The sequence below is a fragment of the Pteropus alecto genome, unplaced genomic scaffold (assembly GCF_000325575.1).
Source record: "Pteropus alecto unplaced genomic scaffold, ASM32557v1 scaffold7, whole genome shotgun sequence".
NCBI classification, from domain to species: domain Eukaryota; kingdom Metazoa; phylum Chordata; class Mammalia; order Chiroptera; family Pteropodidae; genus Pteropus; species Pteropus alecto.
The window spans coordinates 53,552,037-53,573,035 of NW_006494614.1; the positions used below are offsets into that span (position 1 = coordinate 53,552,037).

Sequence of the window (20,999 nt, forward strand, 5' to 3'; positions counted from 1 at the left end):
CAGGAATAGTAAAAACATGTACAGTGTATTTTTTTTGTCTCTACACAAGATAAAAATTAGAAACTCCATTCTACTTAGAGATTTTTCTGCTAAATAAAAATATCTAAATTAAGCATTAAAAAGTACAGCATATCTAGTATTAGCTCATGAAAGGTTTTGAGAGTTTGGGTTTGTGAGTGTGTGTGTGTGTGTGTGTGTGTGTGTGTGTGTGTGTGCATGCGCGCACGCGCATTTTAATTTTGCTTTGCTGGAGGAGGACTGCTACTATTAACTCTGAACAACTGTCCATTTTTCTATTTTGTAACAAAAATGTATTTGGGCCCATTTTTGCAATTTCCAGAAGAGGTAAAAAAATGGGAGTGGCAGAGAATGGGCTTTACTCTGTTGTATAGTAACATATATACACCATTTTGATGAGTCAACACAAACATTTTACAATGAACACAACTGAAATAAAGAGAAGGCATCCTGCACTTGGTGGTAATTTTTCATGGACTCCAGATGCCTATGCACAGGAATCACAAGACCAGCAGCAAAAGAAAATACAAATTGCACAAGAGAGGAAGATAAAAAGATAACGAGCTCTTGCCTTTTGTTCAAAGACTAAAGTGACAATTTTATTCCATTTTACCAGAAATCTGCAAATGTTCGAGCAGTTCTAGGCTATTGGAATTATCCACGTCGCTTCTGGTGTAGTTATTTTTTTCTCCATTAGGTTGAACATCTCTATAGATTAAGTGTCATCTTTATTTCTTTACTAATAGAAATTCCATTAATAGCCTTGTTCATATTCTTCAGAAGGAAATTGACTAAAAACTGGGATATTACTAAACAGAAATGCAAACTGAGCCAAGAGGAATAAAATAGAGAAATGAATCCAACATGATTGAGGATGATGAGTCAAGTAATATTTAGAATCCAGAAAGGACAAAACACACTTGGAACACCGTGAACTGGAACTGAATCTCGTCATTGAACAAATCCTATTTACAGCTGACCTAAGCATTCAACGTTTCAAACTTGACATCCAGGGACCAGAGGCTGGATCTGTGGAAGTGATGCTGGAACTGAAGAGACAAGTTTCAAGGATATATTTGAGACAAGAAAGATTACTCCTCATTATCGTCTCATTTCTACCTAAGTTTTAACATTTTAAGTATTAATCAGCCCATATAGATTTATTTAGGAAACATGATATTTTAGGCACTTGGAACTGCAGAAAGTAGGAAGAGGAAGCATGTTTTGCCCTGTAAAAGCTGTGCAATGACATGTGCACAAAAGAGAAATTCCCCAAATGCTTATGATACAAAGCAAAGAAATATCACAAGAGAAATAGGGGCAAAGATGGTTGTGAAGGCAGGTGGAATCAGGGCCAGAAGGCCTGAGATCTCTCCTGGTCTTACCACTATGTGACTTTAAACAAGTACTTAACCCGACTGATCCTCTAAAATGGAGATGATAATATTGAGGCCATTTCATGTTGGTATTGGGATGATTAAATAAGAATGTATAGACTAAAGTAGTGTTTAAGTAGGTTCCCTATTCTTTTTTTTTTTCTTCGGGGAGTTTTAATCAGGGTTTAAATAGCAATGGAGGTGTATCATCTGGTTATGAGATATGACTGAAGTCTTGTGAAGGGGATGTGAGTTAAGTCTTAAAGGATGGAACTTCACCTTGAAGCCCTGTATGCTAGGCTGACTTGATCACCTTCTCATCCTGCCTTTTCCTGTAGAGTTGGATCCTGTCCCTGGACTACTAGTCACAAACCAGCCTCTATCTTCAAATTCTCTGGTTGCAGAGAATAGAAAGACACTTGCTTTAGCTTAAGCAAAATTTGAACTTATCAGGTTAAAAGAGCAGGATGCACAATAGGTTAGTCATCTAATGAACAGGAACTCAGAGCTGAGAGTTGTGAAGGACCCAGGAAGCCATAATCCTGTCTCCCCCAGTCTCTTGCTATTCCTGTCAAGCTCATCTTTCTCAGTATCTTTCTTAGGGACCATGTGGTTTCTCATCTCCTTTTCTCCTTCTGTATTTGTTTCAATCTTTTATATTTGTTCACAAGATTTCTCTGCTTCCCTATGCATATGTCCTTAATTCCAGGCACAGACAGGTGTTAATCTGTGGGCCAGGCCACATGTAGTGGGGTTAATGAAGCCGGGTGTCTAAAAGTCATCTCTTTCTCCACTGGAGATTCTCTTCTAAGGCTCCATTGCCTTAGTCTGGTGCTGAATTTTTCAGTGCTTTTTTTCTGGTTGACCTGCAGGATTCTTGACCTTAAATGAATGACCTTGCTGTTCCTGACCATCCTCCCTATTGCTCAAAGAGGAAGATAGGACTTGGGGAAAGTTAATAACTAGCCCTCAATTAATATTGTTCTTTCATGCCTTTGCATCTATTTCATCCTCTCTCACCTCTTTTACCTGATAAGCCCTTATTTTAAAATCATCTCAAGACTTCTCTTTCCTTTTTTGGTCTTCCTTGATCTTCCTTCTCCTCCATTCTAAGCAGATGGACCACTTCCACCTTGCTGTGGTTTCTACACCCCTTGATTAATGATCCTATCACGCTCTGTTGCAGTTTCGGTTTCAGTGGTTTTCTTCTTATTCTAGTGACCGCATTAAGAGAATGGGCTCCAGAGTCAGATAACTGGTTTCAATATCTGGCCTTTCCAATTATTAGCTATGTGATCATAGGAAAGTTACTTAACCCCTGCAGACTTTGCTATCATGGAGATAATAGTGCCCAGATAGCGCCCACATCAGAGAGTTATTGAGAAAATTGAGTGAAAACCTATAGGAAGTGCTTAGAACAGCGCATGACATAAAATAGGTGTTCAATAAATACTATCACTTCTATTCTACAAATACCAAACCCAGAATGTGTCAGACAGGATGTACAAGTTGTTCGTTAAAGAAATTAACATGTATTTTAAGAATATAAAATATTTGGGAAATAATGTTTTATTTTCTTTTGTGTTGGTTGGCACTTATGCTAAGGATATGAGAAATTCTGAGCTGCTGTTTTATAGTCAAGGCTCTTTGGTCAAGTAGGTTAACCTACTTGAGATTTCAGATTTGACCTCCATCTCATCACTATAGGGCATGACATATAATGTGAAATCAAATATTGAAACTTTGAAAGTCTTTCTGCAGACCATTTGGGCAGTGCACTATATAGGTATGAGTTGCTTTAAGTTTCTTTTCACCAAGGTGAATTTTAGGCTGTACGGGGAGGTTTCATTATAAATGAGATTTTAAGTCAAATTTATTAGTAGTCCACAGAATTGCACTGAGATACCATTTGTGATCTATAGCTTATTGTGTTTGTGAGAGATGGTCCAGAACTAGGGGTCTCTGCATTCTAATGATGTGTTTGGAATCTATACTTACAGGAGATGTAAGGATAGATTTATCTACTTGCGAAGTTTTCAGGTCAGTTTTCCTAAGATCAGCTACATCAATGTGTGCCTACTTCTACACATAATTCATTTCCAAGTATTTAAAAGAGAACTAGGTTTATTTTAAGGAGGCAATTGATTGACTCAATGTAGTTTGTCATTTTTTTAATATGCTTAATACAGCATGGTAAAGGATTTGTTTTTTGAATTTATTTGATTGTCCTAAATAATGAAGGATATCATTAGGCAAAAATGCCATAAACCCATGTATGTATATGTATGAGTGTAGAAATATGTGTATATATGAAATACATATCACTGGGCTAAAAACTGCATAATATACAAAACAAATGGAGTCCATTTTCTGAGATCTAAAATATATATTCTGACAAAAAATTGAGAATTAATTTAAACAGAATTATCCTCAACTGATAGTAATATTTTAATAATGATTATGTTTTCTAAAATCGAACTTCATACAATTATGATATAATGATACATTTAATGTAAGATTTGGAAGAAATTGAGAAGATTTGAGAGACTGGCAAATTTCTACTATCTACTGAAAAAGATTTAGAGAAGTCAAAATGAAGCATATGTGAATAAATTTGAATATGTCTTTGTATATGTATCCAGTAGGGGGAATTGGGAACAGACACTAAAATAGAAGAAAGAGTAGCCCATTGACTGGGGGAATTGAATCCAAAGATATTTTTTTTTCCATCAGGGTCTAATCCCTGCATTAATACATTATTCCTCCTATCATCACTCCATTGCAATGACTTAGTAGAAGTTTATTGTTTTCTCCAGATGAAATTGAATAGAAATAATTTTATGAGGTCAATACAGGCAAAGCTGGTGATGAAGACTGTCATGTATTAACTGGAAATGCTAGAATTGGAGACTCTTATTAGTTGCTTTCATTCATTCCTCACATGCTCACCAAGCATTCTTTGTGGTTCCTGGCACTGTGCTAGACCCTGGGAATAGATGCATCTTATATTCAAGGAGTTTAAGACAAGAAAATAAGGAACAGATAAATAAATGTTAGTTCTTTTTTCTAACTTACTTTTCTTTTCTTTTTCACTCAAAAAAGTTACCATATAATTAGAGAAAAAGAAGAAAACATTTATAATAAATTTGTTAGGTGATGAATCAAAGGTACATGAAAGGAACTGAGATGGGAGAAAATAACTCTGCCTGGCCAGAGGAAGCTCCATGCAAGAGGAGATACTTAAGCTTCACAAGAAGTATCATATTCTCCTTGATAAAATAAAGGAAGAAGAGTTTACTAAAGATAGGAGGAACAAACTATACAGTTCAGATTCCAGTTCAAAGTAGAATCATTATAACTTAAACATTATAACCATTTTTTAAACTTCTTACAAAAATTACATTTTATGTCTTTAACAATCAAGATCAGTATACAGAAATCCAGCTAGAAAATAGTATTCAATGAAAAGAACTTTAAATGTAGCATAGTCTTAGAAACATAGGTGATTCCAAGTTACACAGAAAAATATAAAAGCATCTAACTGAGTCACCTGAAAATAACTTTAACTCCAAAGATTTATTCCAACTATTGACAGAAGCCTATCTTTGGAGTTTCTATGTCAGAAATAATGTTTCTTGAGGAATTACAAATAACTTGTAGCAAGAATTAATTTTTAATAATATTCTTTTATTCCTAATAGATTATCTCAATCTTTTAAAATCCATCTAATTAAAAAGTCAGATATCTTAATTCTCTTCTTTCAAGTCCCATTTACCTCATTTTAGCCTATCAAATACAGCTAGCCTTGTTCCTCTGGTTGGATAATTATAAGCACAAACAATATTTCTACAATATGAGACATAAAAACACTGACTCATTAATTCTCTTTATATATCTACACACTTCTATCACCATTTTTACAAATCTCTAAGTAGTGTCTGACCACTTTATTAAAGGAACAATCACACTTTTCAAGAGAGGTTTTAGGATGGCTTTTACTTGGATAAGCAAAAAACCAAAATGTATAAACTAACTTTTGGCTTCTTGACATATTTATGAAACTCATTGCAAAATAGTCAGTTATTTTAAGTAATCTTGGGGGAACCAACCAGGAAATACTGTTTCAAATTTTAATATGAGTAATATACATCTTGTGCCTTTTCTTTAATACTTGCTACAACTAAAACCTACTAACTTTAGTGGGATGAATTTACTTGGACCACTGTTTACTCTTTTTCACTGATCAATGTTAGACTATATTAAGAATTCATATTTCATGCAAAACAAAAACAGACATATATTTATAGCAGACAAAAACTATAGAGAAAATGTTTTTAAATGCATAGACTACATGCCCTTTATCTATAGCTAAAAGGAAAAAAAGAAGAAAAAAATTTAAATCCCTAGGAAAATAAAATTAAAAATTTTCTTACCGGAATGAATGCATGTTGCATAGCTTGTTCACATTGTTTTAAGGAAGCAATAGTATCCCACAAAAGCTGATAATTTTCAGCTCGGGAAGCACTTGGCCGTTGCATGGTGAGAGCTAGTAACACTCAAACTGAGCTCAAAGAACCCAGTTGAACAAGGAAAAAACCCTGCAGATCTGTTACATAAACTTCTTAATTAGATCTGCTACACAAACTGCTATCTTAAGACTTTTAAAAAAAGTTAATCAGAACATTTCTTTTGGGGGATAACTGGGCATGACTCTAATAGAGACAGATGTTTTCATTGGGAAGGATTTTTGTTCCCACACTTGTGAAAAGCAATCCCATCAGTGTTCCCCTGTCTTTACATGGGTCTGGCAAAACTGCACATACCATAAGTGTGTGGGGGGAGAGAAGTAGGAGGGAGAGAGATGTGAAAAAATATTTCCACCAGAAGATTTGGGTGGCAGGCCACAGAGGTAGAATTTGAGTAGCTTGTACAAAGTAAATTGAAAGGAGTAGGTTACATACATATACAGGTATCTACACTTGTCTGCTGTGTGAAAAATACAGTTCTATACCTGCATTCTCACAGTGTCACTAAATATGTTCAACTCTCTTCTCGATTTATTTTAAGATCTAGATGTGATATATTTTTCATCTATAGAATATTATTGTCTCTATTAACTACAGAGTTATTTATTTGGGCGTATCTCCAAACACTAGCCAGAAGATTCTTGAGTATAAAGTGCAGTCAGTTGATTTATCTTAAAATTTAAGAGTAATTAGAAGACCGTTCTGTTGTCTTATGTATTGAATAAAAGTCACATTTCTTTCTTGTTCTAGGTAGCATTTACATAAATAATGCCAGGAGAATTGAGCCTTTAAATATTCTTGGGACCTGAGAGTGAGCTGCACATAATCAGAATGTGTTAATTCCAAAGAAATTGCTTACACATTTTAACAACAACAACAACAACAAACTAGTATAAGCACTAAATAAAGTCTTAACAGAACATAGCAACATATTCTAAGTGTTTCTTCACCTAAGTCAGGAGCCCACAAAGTAAAGTGAGGCTCTTAATAGAGCCTGTAGCCACCTACAGTCTCTGAGGGTTTGCTGACGTAAAAGATAATGCAGTTTATAAAGTGCTGAGTACTTAGAAGTTCCAAAGGAATCTATACTCTCAGGGCTAGTTACACAGTCAACAATGGGGTTATTTATTCAAGCTTTTCTAAAGGTAAGGGATAAACTGAGGGCAATACACAGTATAACAAATAAATTGTTCTTTTAATTGACCTAGAAAATCCAAGGAGTATAAAACAAAGTACAAGTTGCAGAAAACAGTTTGATAACATAAATGAAGGATTTTTGCTCTATTATTTTTAGAAGAGCTGCATGATTTGGGTTACCTAGTTTTTCTGCATTTGTACTCTGATGATGGTAGATTAGTTCCTACTAATGACCTTGTATTGTGAAAGTCTCAAAGGCTGATATCAGCAAAGTTTTCCTCCTGTCTCAATTATTTTTGAATTTTGAGTTGAAGGAATTGCAAGTAGAATTTATATTTCAAAGTTGCTACCTGGGCTAATGTATAAGGAGATTGTTTTTCCTTAATATTTCATGAGTCCACACCAGAAGGCTATTGCCATTAGACTGCTTTTCAATTTCAATTCAATGAACCTTTTCTTTTTCTCATTCATGGTGTTCTGTTCAGCTCACACCCACAGTTCCTCCTCTGCCTCATTCCTGCCCTTATACTCTCCCATCTGCCCGAGCCACATGCTTCTTTCTCATGCGCTGTCGACCAGCCAGCCTACAACTTCCAGAAGATATTCTTTAACTAGTAAATGTTCCGTATTTCTCAGCAAACAAGAGGAAAACCAAAAGTTGTTTTCTAAGTCATCCTCCAAAATTCCAGCCAATTCTTTTGAATTCCTTGAGCAAATGTTCATCATTATTCTAGATCCCAACCTCTGGGGTCTTCTGTCATGTCATGTCTTACACTTATTCTAGCTCTTTTTCATTGGGTCCTATCAGTTTTTAATTTAAGCAGCATCTCCTACAAGATCCCCCTTTCCTTATTCCTTGGGACAAAAATGTTAGAGAATCCACAGTCTCTACATGTAGAAACTCTGCATGTAAAAAATGCCCTTGGAATCATGCATGCATTCATTTATTCATTGTTCCAACAAACCTATCAAGCATCTTTCATGTGCTATATTTTTTGATAGTTCTATGGGCAGATGAACATATCAGATGTTGATTTTGTCTTTAAAGAGTTTAAGGTCCAATTGAAGGGATGGTGCATTAGGCATGAATAACAAAAAGAGAAGTTAAAAAATGTAAGTGACACAAAAGAGGTAGTATAAATTCTTTACCAAATGATTAATAAAAATACACCTTTGAAAAATTAAGGCAGCCTCATGAAAGACTTATCACTTGGCTAGAGCTTAAAGTTAGAGTAAAATTTAAATATGAAGAGCTAGGTAAGGGACATTCTTGAGAAAGGAAAGGTAGACAAAAGCACAGAGTGGGAAAGTAGAGGTCATTACTAGTTGGTTTGGAAGGAACATGACACCAAGAATGCATAATACTCAGATTTATACTGGAGTCAAGATTATTCTTGAATAAAAACTCAGTATCTTCTTATTCCTAATGCTAACCAATTTTAGCTTTAACCAATTCTTAGAGCATCGATGTGCATAAATTCAATGAAACTCTTCTTAAACCTCATGAAATGGTAAATTCCATGTATTTATCCCCACTCTTTAAAACAGGAATATTTGATATATTTTTGGAGGCTTTGGGTAGCTCAATCATTTAGGTTATATTAATTAGTTAATTATTTTGTTTTTTATTAAGCACATGTAACATGTTTTGCATTCTCACCCAATCACTTTTCTAAGTTCTAAAATCTATTACCTTAACATTCAAGTGGGGTTCACCATGAATCTCATCTGATCAAATACTTGACTTAGTTCATTTTGGCTCAGTTTAAGAAACATTTATTGAGCTCTGCTATGTACTAAGCACAGTGCTAGAAACAGAAAATACAAAGATAAATATATTTTCAATCCTCTGTTTCTTTCCAACTACCATTCAAAATGCATTTTCCCCTGCCCACAGGGTACAGTGTACATATTTTGTTCCTGTTAGTACAATCCCTGATATGTAATGGTTACCAATTTTTTTTGTTGTTGTTGTTAAACACTCAGTACTAGGCCATATATCTATCATATCTAAATATACTGCTATGCTCTAAATTAGATTATAGGCCTCAGAATGTCTAAATGTACTTTTTGTGTGGTGGTATTTCCATGCCCAGACAGGTTCGCATTTAAATACTTTCTGCTGGTGATTGGTTTAAATATAACTTTCTAACAATTTTACTTCAAGTATAAATGAAGTAACAGGGCATGGATATACACATATCTGAAACAAACAAAAAACTAAATGAAATATATGAAACAATGAATTTCAAGAATGTACATCAAACAACAAAGAACAGTGAACTCTGAGACAAGAAACAAATTAGATAAATCCCTATTATTGCTACATTTAAAATCTTAAAGGTCCAGGCCACATTGCAGGGAGGGAGGATCCAGTTGGAACCCAGTGGACTTGCTGAATTGAGATAGAGTTGGTTTTCTGGAGAGACCAAATCAACGAGGAAAAATAGAAAAAATCCATAATTATAGTTTATAGGAAATAGAAGAAGTCAATAAAACTCGCAGCTAGTTCTTTGAGATTATCAATAAAATTAATAACTCTTAAGCAAGACCAAAAAAAGATAAAATAAATTATCAAAATCAGGAATAAAAAAGGTAACATCACTATAGACCCTATATCCATAAAAGGGCTAATAAGAAAATCTTATAAACAACTTTATTCTAATAAATTTGATAACTTAGATGAAATAGATGGATTCCTTGAGAGATATAAGCTGCCAAAGCTCACTCAAGAAAAATAAATCATACCATATATCTATTAAATATATTGAATTTATAAGTAAAAATCTACCATCAATAAACTCCAGGCCTGATGGCTTCAATGATGAATTCTATCAAACATTTAAGTAAGAAATAGTAATAAGTCTATACACACTCTCCCAGAGAACTGAAGAGAAAGGAATACTTTCCAACTTGTTTTTTAAGATCAGCATTACCCTGGTACCAAAACAGGTGAAGATATTAGAAGGAAAGTAAAAGCCTATATGACTTCATGAATGTATGTTCAAAAATTCTAAACAAAATCTTAGCAAATTAAATCCAACAATATAAAAAAGAAAATGAATCGAGACCAAGTAAATTTAACATTTTAAAATGACAATACATTATATTAATTATAAAAAAAAACCCAAAAAACTGGCCTACCTTATGATCAACACAAACGACACAGAAAGAACACTTTATAAAATCGAATATTCATTTCTAGTTGAAAGAAAAAAGAAACTCTCTCAGGGCAAAAATAGGATGTACCTTCTCATCACTTCTAGTTAACATTTTCTGAGATATACTAGATAGTGCAACAAGTCATAAACAAATAAGTAAGTAAGTAAATATTATAAAGGAAGAAATAAAAGTGTCTTTTTTACATTTGACATAAATGTAAAAAATCTCATGGAATCTAAAGCAAACTTTAGAATTTATAAATGAGTTTAGCAATGTTGTAGGATACAAAATCAATATACAAATTTCTCGTATTTCTCTATAATAGCAATAGGTAACTGGAATTTGAAATAAAAATCATACCATATACAATAAGATAAAAATATTAAATACTTAGGGATAAACTTTATAAAACATGTGAAATCTACTTCTCCTGAGAGAAATTAAAGACATGTAAGTGGAGAGACATACCATGTTTCTGCCATCTACATTGCAAACTTCTCCTGAGAGAAATTAAAGACATGTAAGTGGAGAGACATACCATGTTTCTGAGTAAGATGACTCACTGTTAAGATGTCATGCTCTGAAAATTGCTTTATAGATTGAATGCAATGCAATCTCAATCAAAATCCAGAAAGGTTATTTGTTTGTTTGTTTGTTTGTTTTAGAAAAAATGACAAGATGATTCTAAAATCACATATACATACTTAACAAATATAGAATAGCCAAAATTAAACTTTGAAAAAAAAATGGAGAAAAATACCATTTTCTACACTTATTATAAAGTGAAGATAATCAAAACAGTGTGGTGCTGTAAAGACAGATAAATAGATCAATGGTATAAAACAGAGACTCCAGAAATCAACTTACAATGATAGATGACCGATTTTAACAAAAGTGCGAGGACAAACCAATGGAGAAAAGGTAATCTTTTCAACAAATGATGTTGAAACAATTGGATATCCGTATACAAAATAACAATTTTTGATGTGCATTTCTGACTACATATTAAATCAAAATAGATCATACACCTAAATATAAAACTTCTAAAACAAAACATAGAAGAAAATCTTTGTGAACTTAGATTAGATACAAGAAAAGCACAACCATAAAAGAACAAACTGTACATCAAAGAACAAAACAACAATTGAATGATAAACTAGACATTATTAAACTTAAAATTTTCTGTTCTTTGAAAAACAGAATAATACCTTTGAGAATAATACCTTCATGGGAGTGAGAAAGATGTTGTTAAGGGAAGGAAGACTCAAGCCACAGAATGGAAGCAAAACTTCAAACCATGTATTTATTGAAGAATTTGTGTCTAAAATATATAAAGAACTCTCAAACTCAGTAATAAGAAAACAAACAATCCAAGTAGCAAAGAGCAAACATTTGATGACACTTCACCAATGAAAATATACATGTATTAAATAAGCATGTGAAAAGATGACCAACATTGTGATTTATTAGAGAAATGAAAAAAAATCACGTGATACCACTACACATCTATTCAAATAGCTAATATTGAAAAAGACTGACTACACTAAAGATTAATAAGAAAGTGGAAGATGGAAAGTGGAAGTTGTGCCATACATTCCTGATGGCACAACTTCTTTTAAAACAATTCAGTGGTTTCTTCAAAAGGTAAACATGTACCTACAATATGATTTAACCATTCTACTCAGGTGTTTACTCAAGACAAATAAAAGCAGATGTCCATTCAAAGAGTTACACACAATATGCACAGTAGCTTTATTTAAATCTGCTCACCATCAACAGGTGAGCAGATTTAACAATTTGTGAATGAAAGAAGACAGGAAGAGTATATACTGTAAGATCCCATTTATAGACAATTCTAAAAATTGTAAACAAATCTATAGTAACATAAAGAAGAATCTAGGAATAGGGAAGTAAGAAGGCTGAGTGGAGGGAGTTGGAAGGAGGGACTATAAAGGGGCATGAGGAAACTTTTGAGGGCAATGGATATGTTCATTATCTTGAATGGATGGTTTCATATGTCAAAATTTATCACGTTGTACATCTAAAAAATGTGCAGCTCATTGAATATCAATTAGACCTCATTAGAAGCTTTTAACAATTTCTTAAAAAGTTCTTAGAAAAACCATCAGCAAGTCTCACTCTCCTGGGTTTTATCCAGAGTGGCAAGCTCTGTCTTCATTTAATGTTATAATCTTAGTTTGATCCAACTCCCTTGGGTGGAGAGAGGATTATATAGCACTGACTTTCTAGCAGGAAAAGAAGCAAGGGATATGAATGAATGCAACCAGAGGGAAGGGCTAGAATTTCATATCCAGGGCCTTACTCGTATGATTCTGTCTCTACTTAGCTGTAAGATCTTGGTGCAGTCATTTGCTTTGACAAGATTCAATTACTCATCTATAAAATGAAAACGTTAGACTAAATCATCTCATATGTCTTTCGGAGCTATAATTCAATGATCTATGAATATATTTTAATCCTCAGCAATTCTATTTTCCTCTCAAAGACAACACTTACAGGCATGGCCTTAAATTTAGCAAAAATATCCTATATAATTTCAAGTTCTCTATTATGTCATATATTATGGCAATCTCTGTCTAGTATGACAGTAAACTCTCTTGAGGGAAGGGTCCTCCATCTTAAAATTCCTGGCTTCCCATCACATTTAAGTTCAGAACCTGCATCATTGTAACATTGACATTATAATTGGCATTAAAATTATAAGGATGGAAATCCACCCTTTTACTCCTTAAAAACTATTTTCCTATGCAACACTCTTCTCACCCCCATGAAAGCATTACTCCCAATTTACAGACAAACAGGTCTACAGAGGATAACGTTACTTATTAATCATGTGACCTTAGACAAGTTTCTTAGTTTCTCTTTCCTTCAGTTTCTTGTCTGTAAAATGGAGATAATAACAGTACTTCTCTCATAAAATTGTTCAGGATTAAATGAGTTAATATTTATAAAACATTACAGCAGACACTGACACACAGTCAGTGCTATTATTAGTTTTTATGGAATTATTCTGTCCCAATTTACTTTTTTAATATTTAATATTTAAGAATTAAATATTAAAGTAAGCAATAAATAAGATCTAAGATAAATTCATAAGCTCTTGGGCCAACATAGATTTGACCAGTAATCAGTAAATATTCACCTTTCCTGATTACCACCATACTCTGGTCTAATGTACTTTCTCCCTAAATCCTGTTTGGTTTTTTTTCAGTTCCCATTTCAATTTGAAATATATTTTTATTTATTTTCTTTTTATTTCTGATCTCCCCCACTAAACTGTAGCTTCGGGAAGAGATGCAAATGTGCAGTCAGCACCAGCACAGTGTTTAGAATATCATATACTTTCAGTGTTTGTTTAATATTGTTGTTATTAATGGTGCCTAAAATAGATAAAAGCTTATTAAAACTTCAAAAGCATATGTTAGTATAGTAACCAGGTTATTCTGCATTTCCAAAGATCTATGGTGAATATGGCCAAGTTTCTTATCAAAAACTCACATCTGACCCATTTTCTTCTATTTAAGAATGACACTTTTTTTTTTCCCATTGGACAAGACTCACATAACCGTACCTAGGTAAAAGAGTGAATGAACTTTTATTGTATACAGTAGTGTTCCATTGGCCTGAAATGACCTATGGCATAGCAAAATTCACACAAGAGAGGATTGTGCTATACAGTCAGTCAGTCATACTTTACATGTGATTAAAGTCATTGTAGTAGAATCCTATTCCATACACTGCAATCTTTGCAATCCTAAATCCAGTACTATAAGAGAGAGAAAGCAAGTTACCCCAGAGACGTTGGCTGAAGCTGGCAAGACACCAGGTCTTGTTTAAACACATCCTACTGAACACGGTATCACAGCAGGTGAAACCTTGGGCCAGTGTTAAGGCTGGCTCTAACCTGGAGAAAACTGTGAGACAGATCAAGTCTGTCTTCCTTACCTTCTTCCCCTTCAAAGCCCTCAGTCCTTCTCCTATGAATCCCCTGACAGAAACAATATTACATGAACTCATTTTTAGGACAGTATTAAGAATTTAATATATCACTCCCCCATTTTCTTCCTTGATTCTTCTTGAAGAATCAAGGTGTCATTCTTTTTCATCCTGTTTATCCACAGGCCCTAGCACATTGTATAGCATATAATGAGAGACAGCAAATGTTTTTAAAATAAATGGATGGATGCAAAAAGTATTGTACTGACGTTGATAATAACAGGAATTCCTTATATTTGTCAAGCACATTTTAGTTGACAACACACTTTCGCAACTAGGAATTTTCTTCTCTTTTACTTTTCACTGTTTCTGTGTTCCCTCATTTAAATCTTAACTATATCAATGTCTCTTTTATTTATATTCTTGACTCAGATTTTTCTCCTGAACTGGATATCCTATTGCCTGCTGGTCATCTCCACTCAGGTATCTCACAGATATCTCAGACTAATCACCTTCAAAATCTGAGTTCTTATCCTCTTTCCTTCCCCTCAAATCTGCTTTTTCATTCCCTTATTCAGTAATCCCCAGCTCTTTCCACTTAGTTGCTCAAGCCATATGCCTTTGTCTCAGGAAGCCTCAGCATCCTCTTTCCCATGACCCTCTGGGCCTGGCTTGATCTAACTCTGTCTGTCTCTGGTGTCATCTTGTGTCATCTCTCCACACTCTCTGTCCCAATATCACAGGCCTGCTCCTAGTATTTAGGATATGATAAAGCTTGTTTGCATGTAGGTTTGTATGTAAATGCTAGTTATTCTGCCTTAAATCTTCTCCTGCCTCTTTCCCATAATTCTCTCCTACTTATCCTACAAATCTCAGTTCCACTGTGCTTTGTTGGAGGCTTAGCACCATCCCCGTTCTCTACTTAATTGATGCTAGAAGTACTCCCTTCTTCCAACTGTGACAATGAAATAAGTCTCCAGACATTGCCAAATGAACCTAGGGGAAACAAAACCAAATCCAGTTGAGAATCACTAGACCTTGATCAGGACATCCTGTCATAGCTTTTCATAGAACCTAGGTTATAAACCTCTTTTTTGTGACTTTTAAATTATTGTTGAACTTCCCATTGGACTACACCATTATGGATAGAGTTCTTTTGTTTATCATTGTATCTGGTACATACATAATGTGTAGCATAAGATAGGTGTTCAATGGACATTTGTTGAATAAATGAATGAATTTGATTATTGCAAAAACCATAAGGAGTGTGTACAGTCAGAATTAGCACTCCCGTTTTTAAACAGAGGTGACAAATACACTGATAGGCACACAATCACACTATCATTAACAGTATAAATGTATAGGAATTGAACTTAGGTTTTATCCCCAGTTCTTCTTATCAGCATATATAATTTTACCACCATTACCATTTTTTAACCTTCTCAGATTATCTTAACTCCTTCCCTCCCAAATTTCTTATTGAATTTTTTCTTCACAGTCTATGCAACAGTAATACACACCTAGCTCTATTTCAAGGTCTGAAATGCTCAGGGTCTCACAGTGGCTTCTGATGATGCTCCACTATGATGTTTTTGAAAACTCACAGTATATTAAATATAGGAGGGAGGTGGTTAAGGCTTCCTATACTGTAACAGGAATTGAAGAGGGAAAAAAACAATCAATAACTCTCCTGAGTGAATATGCTTTCCTGATACTCGTAGCCTCGCGATCCAGTACAATAAACAGCTCAGAGAAAAATCATCATATGACATGCTAAGATAATCTGATCTTAATGAAGGCATTGCAGAATTGTTAACTAGAACATAAAAGGACTTCTAAGGACACCCAATTAAAATTATCTTTTATTTCCACGCTGCCTGAGTATGACCCAAGCCATACTCTCAACTGGAAATAGAAATTCTTTTAAATGGCAGTTTCAACATATCTAATACACTCATGTTTTTCAAGGTTTTGAAACACAAGAGCTATACAGCAGTTATTTATTTATTTTTTTTTCCAAACAAACATATTTGAATGGTTTAAGTACCTTCATGGCCAATAAGCAGGTTAGAGTGTTAAGAGGTAAACCAGACACAGAGGTGCCTAGCAGCCACAGAGAGGAGCAGTGTTGGCGGCCTTTGTGATGATAAAATCTTCTTACTGGCAGCAAAGATTTAGAGGCTAAAGTACCTTCTCCTCTGCAAGCAATGCGTATGCTTTCCCATCTCCATGCAGAGGCAGTGAGGATAATTAAGAGTACAAGATTTAGAGTCAGATGCCCTGGGCTGGAATCCTAGCTAAACTGCTTTTTAACTGTATGACCTTGATCATGTTACTCTATAATCTAATCCTCAGTTTCCTGGGTTTGATAATGATATTTATGTCATACAGTTGTTGTGAGGATTAAATGAGTCATTACATGTGGCTAGCAAAAATAAGTGACAACAAATAATTGTTAGCTATTATCTTTCTTCCTTATATATACATATATCTATTTCTGTGTAACACTAAGCTCTATCCATATGTCAGATATTTATAATCTCACTACTTTATAAGCACTTCAAGAATCTGATCTCCACTGCATTTTTATCATTCTACAAGTATCAGATTTGATTTTTACAACAATCTTATGAGGCTGGAATGGTTGTGCCCATTTTACAGACAAGAAATTGATACTCAGACTGATTAGAATGTGCCTATGATTATAAAGTTAGATACTATCAGGGCCAACGCTAAAGTATTGCTCTTCTTAGGAATATTTTTTTCTCTGTTATACAATTTTCACAGATTTAATTCATGTCTTCACTGTTTAAAATACCAAAATGGCCCTAAAGTAAAATTCCCTGGGAGTTTGCCTTCCCTTTTCCTTCCTCTAATCGACACATCTCCACTGGGTAGCAACTACATGTTTTAGTCAGTGTTTGCATATGAATTTGTGTGTGCTTGAAATGCAGGCTATGTTATTTCCTTTCTTTCCTTCTTTCTCTTTTTCTGTCTCTCCCTTTCTCTTTCCCTTCTCTCTCTCTCTCTCTCTCTCTCTCTCTCTCTCTCTCTCTCTCTCTCTCTCTCTCTCTCTCTCTCTCTCACACACACACACACACACATCTGTCTATTTCTCAGGAAAGGAGAGGGTGAGGGCAGCATTAATAATGACTTTACGTTTCCAACTTATGTGATAAGATGACTGGACTTAGGTGAGAGCCAATAAGAGGTGAGCCTGGAGTATTAGGGTAGGCAAGAGGCAATTACCAGATGAAAAAAGCAAAGGAATGGAGTTTGGATTAAAATAAAAATAGCATGAAAAGGGAAGTGAGAAAACCCTTGATTCTAATAAAGCTTGTAGGCAGTGAAACAAAAGCAATTAATAAAAAAAATCTTGCTGGGGGAAGATGAATAGGTCTGAATGTCTGCTACATTAATTATTTACTGTGTGAATTTGGAAAAAAATTAGTTAACATCAGCAAGTCTCAGTTTCCTCCCTTGTAAATTGTGACTAATAACAATTAATAATAATGTTATCAATCTATTAGGATTATTGCAAGAATTGAATGAATTATTTATACTTAACATTTCTTAGAACATAAAAGAGTATTAAAATAAATAATAATAAATAAATGTTGGCTATCATCAATATTATTATCATTATCATTAATATTATTAATGCTCTAAGGAAGGAGAAAGTTTAGAAGGCCTCTGCATTCCAGCCTGTAGGGGAAGGTGATGCGGCTCACCCTCTTACCATGAGTAAGTGTAAACTTTCTAGTCCAGGAAGAGAGCTAGGAGTAAGTTATTCTTCTAAATAAGTGAGGCTTTACGCCAAGATCCAGAATCACAAACAACTTTTTAATGTCATCCTCCAACTTCCTGGAGCCTAGAAGAGAAGGAAGGAGAGGATCCTTGACAAATATGGGAGAAAATTCATTTACATCTGTTTACCTTACCTTGATGGTGAGCAGGGGAGGGGAATGATTCTGAGAGCATAAATGCAAACTGCAGGATTATGAGTGGGTTGCATCAACTGTTTCTACTTCTGGACTCTGTTTTAAGTATATTAAGGGACTGTGTGGTGATCAAAGAAAGTAAGTCTCTTTCAAGGTGCCCTTTCCTGGAGAGCCAACAGGAAATGGTAATCAGATCCAAAATATAGCCATTCATTTTATAACAGAGCTTCTTGCTTTTCATTAACAAGGACCAGCAAGGTCACTCTCAACAACTAAATCTACTCATTCTCATAATACTCAGTACAGCTTCTAACCTATTGCAGATTAGTTTTCCTATAAGGCTGAGTATCTGCACCTCTGAAATAAGCAAATAAAAATAGATGTCACTCAGATCAGAACCTTCACTGAGCTAAGGAACAGTCTTCCTAAAGGATTCTACTCTTCTTTTCTGACAGAGTTCTTACATTTTTGCTATTGGGGAAGGGAAGGAAAAAAATAAAAACTACTGAGCAAATATATGTTTTTTAAATAATTTTTTCATAGAGGGACTTTTTAGATTTCATTGGCATCCTCTGCTTTCTCCTTTCCTTCACTTTTTCTGAGAAGCAAACATTGGGTAATGAAAAAGTGAGAAATGTGAGGTCCTTGTTCTGTTCCTTACAGGATACGCATGACTAAAACTAAGCCTTTTGACTTTTCTGAGCCTTTATTTTCTCTATTGTAAAACAGGAAATATAATTCCTGTCATCACAGGGATCTTGGGGGCTCAAATAAAAAATGTAGAAAAGCTTTGGAAACATAAGGGGTGATTATTTTTCTGTATGAGAAAAGGAAAGGGGGATTTAACATTTATTGAACATCCACCAAGTACCAGGTACAATAAATACTAAGCTCCTTATGTACGAAGTCTTTTAATAAAGTAACCCCATGATATAGGCATTGTGCTCACTGAACAGGCAAGTAAAGGAAGTGGTAGAGACACTGAGTGACCTATCGAGGGTCTCAAAGCATGTTATTTGTAGAAACGGAATTAAATTCAATTTTGTTTCTCTCAAAAGACAATGCTCAGCTTCCAGAAAGTGGGAATTATTCTTTTGGTAGCACGGTGGTAAAAATGCAAGGTTTGAGAGTGAGTCAGCAAAGGTTTGAATTCTAACACTCCACTTTCTCAGTGTTGCCATGGGTAAGTTGCTTAAACGCTCTCTGAAATTTTGTTGTCTTTTCTAAAAATGGGGAAGACAAGTGACTAATCCACATAGTTCATGTGAAGATTTCTAGAAAAAATGCACACTTAGCAGGAAACCTGGCACACAGCATCCAATACATGTCAGTTAATATTGCTTCGTTTAAAAAAAAATTGTTATTAAGCAGCTCAGTAAAAGATTCAGAGAAATCATGTAATTCCTTCTAATTTCCTCTGAGGATTTTGAAGATATGGTAGATTTTATCACACAACTGATCAAAAATGATTAGAATTCAGCCATGTGAAATCAGATATACCACATTAAAGAAATAAATCCAATCAGATAGAAGGTGAAAAGTTATGGTCAAGACAATACAAAATGAATAAGGTCAGGAATAAAAGAAAGAACACTGCCAAATTAGACTGAATGAGCAATGCACAAATCATAAAATTAAGTCTCTTGACTGACCGATAACTTACAGTCTAATTCCTGGGCTATTCATTCATATGTGGTATAATTTACATTATATATTCTAAATGCTATGAGACATATGGTCCTCTCATTGAAAACATTAAAAAGTCAATATTAATATAAATGCTAACCTCTAAATTCATACTCCTCTTTATCTATGAAAAAGCTTATTAAACAAGGCTAAAAAACACTTGAGTGTGAGTTTTTCCCCCTTGTGTAATGACATTTATATCTGTTTGATTTATATTCTTAAAAACAATGCCAGTCTACAGGTGATGCAAAGATCAGGGAGGTAACAAGCGTTCATCTAAGAACAATAGGCCAACTGGGTTTGAATATTAATTAGCCCACAGATATTTAGGCAAAATTCTTCTTTGAGCCTACCTCTTCATCTGTAAAATAGGAGTAATACCTTCATTCTCTCTGGGTTGTTGTACAGGCTAGGTGGGTTAATAGGGATACATTTCTATCCCAGTTCTTAGCACCTAGTAGGCAGTCACTGAAGTTACCTTCACTTAATTTCCTTTTACTTAAGTATTTTGGAAAATATCTTCTCTATTTATTAAATGCCTACAAGGTTCTAAATTCATTCTTAGGTATTGGTGGAGCATAATATTACTCCTCCCCTTGAGGATTTCACAGCTTAGCTAATCATTTCACTAAACTGACATCATATATTATGATGGAATGAATATGGAGTGCATTGAGAAACAATATGATTAAATTGGCTGGGAGTACAGGGGAGGGTGGGGAATAAGTAGAACAAGAAAAACTACAGATGAAATGATACATCATTGAGGCTGGATGTTTGGATGGCCGAAATTTCTCAGAAAGACACGGTTCTGAGTAAAGGATATCCAGGACTTAGAATTACAGTGAGGTAGGTTATTCTTCACTCCTATGATTTTCAGTGAAGAGACTTCTCTAGTGTAATACCCTGGGTCTCTTTTCTCATCCCCAGAAGAAGCAGGAAGTTTTATGCTGGGTAAGTTTGGAAAAAGAAACAGGGCATGCTCAGCTTACTCTTTCCTCTTGGGAGACAGGCACCCTGCATTAGCCTTGCATTCTCCTTCCACTATACTATATGCTTAGCAAGGCAGTCTGTGCCTCTGCAGCCCAAACTGGGGTGGAGAGTAAATCGAGTTCAGAGGAGATTGGTAAACCTGTTTGAGTGGCTGCTGTTGCCATTATCTCCAATCTAGCTTTTATCAGTACTAAATGCAACTT

General features: G+C 34.6%; 1 protein-coding gene across 2 annotated transcripts in view; it reads right to left on the minus strand.

The window, feature by feature from the left end:
* Window positions 1-20,999, minus strand: part of DLG2 (discs large MAGUK scaffold protein 2) — a 657,893-nt gene that overhangs the window by 614,348 nt on the left and 22,546 nt on the right. The window contains exon 1 of one of the 2 annotated variants that reach the window (XM_006926670.1): window positions 5,828-5,957. The exons of the other annotated variant lie outside the window; for it this stretch is intronic. Coding sequence (XP_006926732.1) covers window positions 5,828-5,932 — 105 coding nt within the window. The 5' untranslated portion in view covers window positions 5,933-5,957. Of the gene's footprint in view, window positions 1-5,827; window positions 5,958-20,999 lie in introns of those variants that run through there. 2 annotated transcript variants of the gene reach the window in all.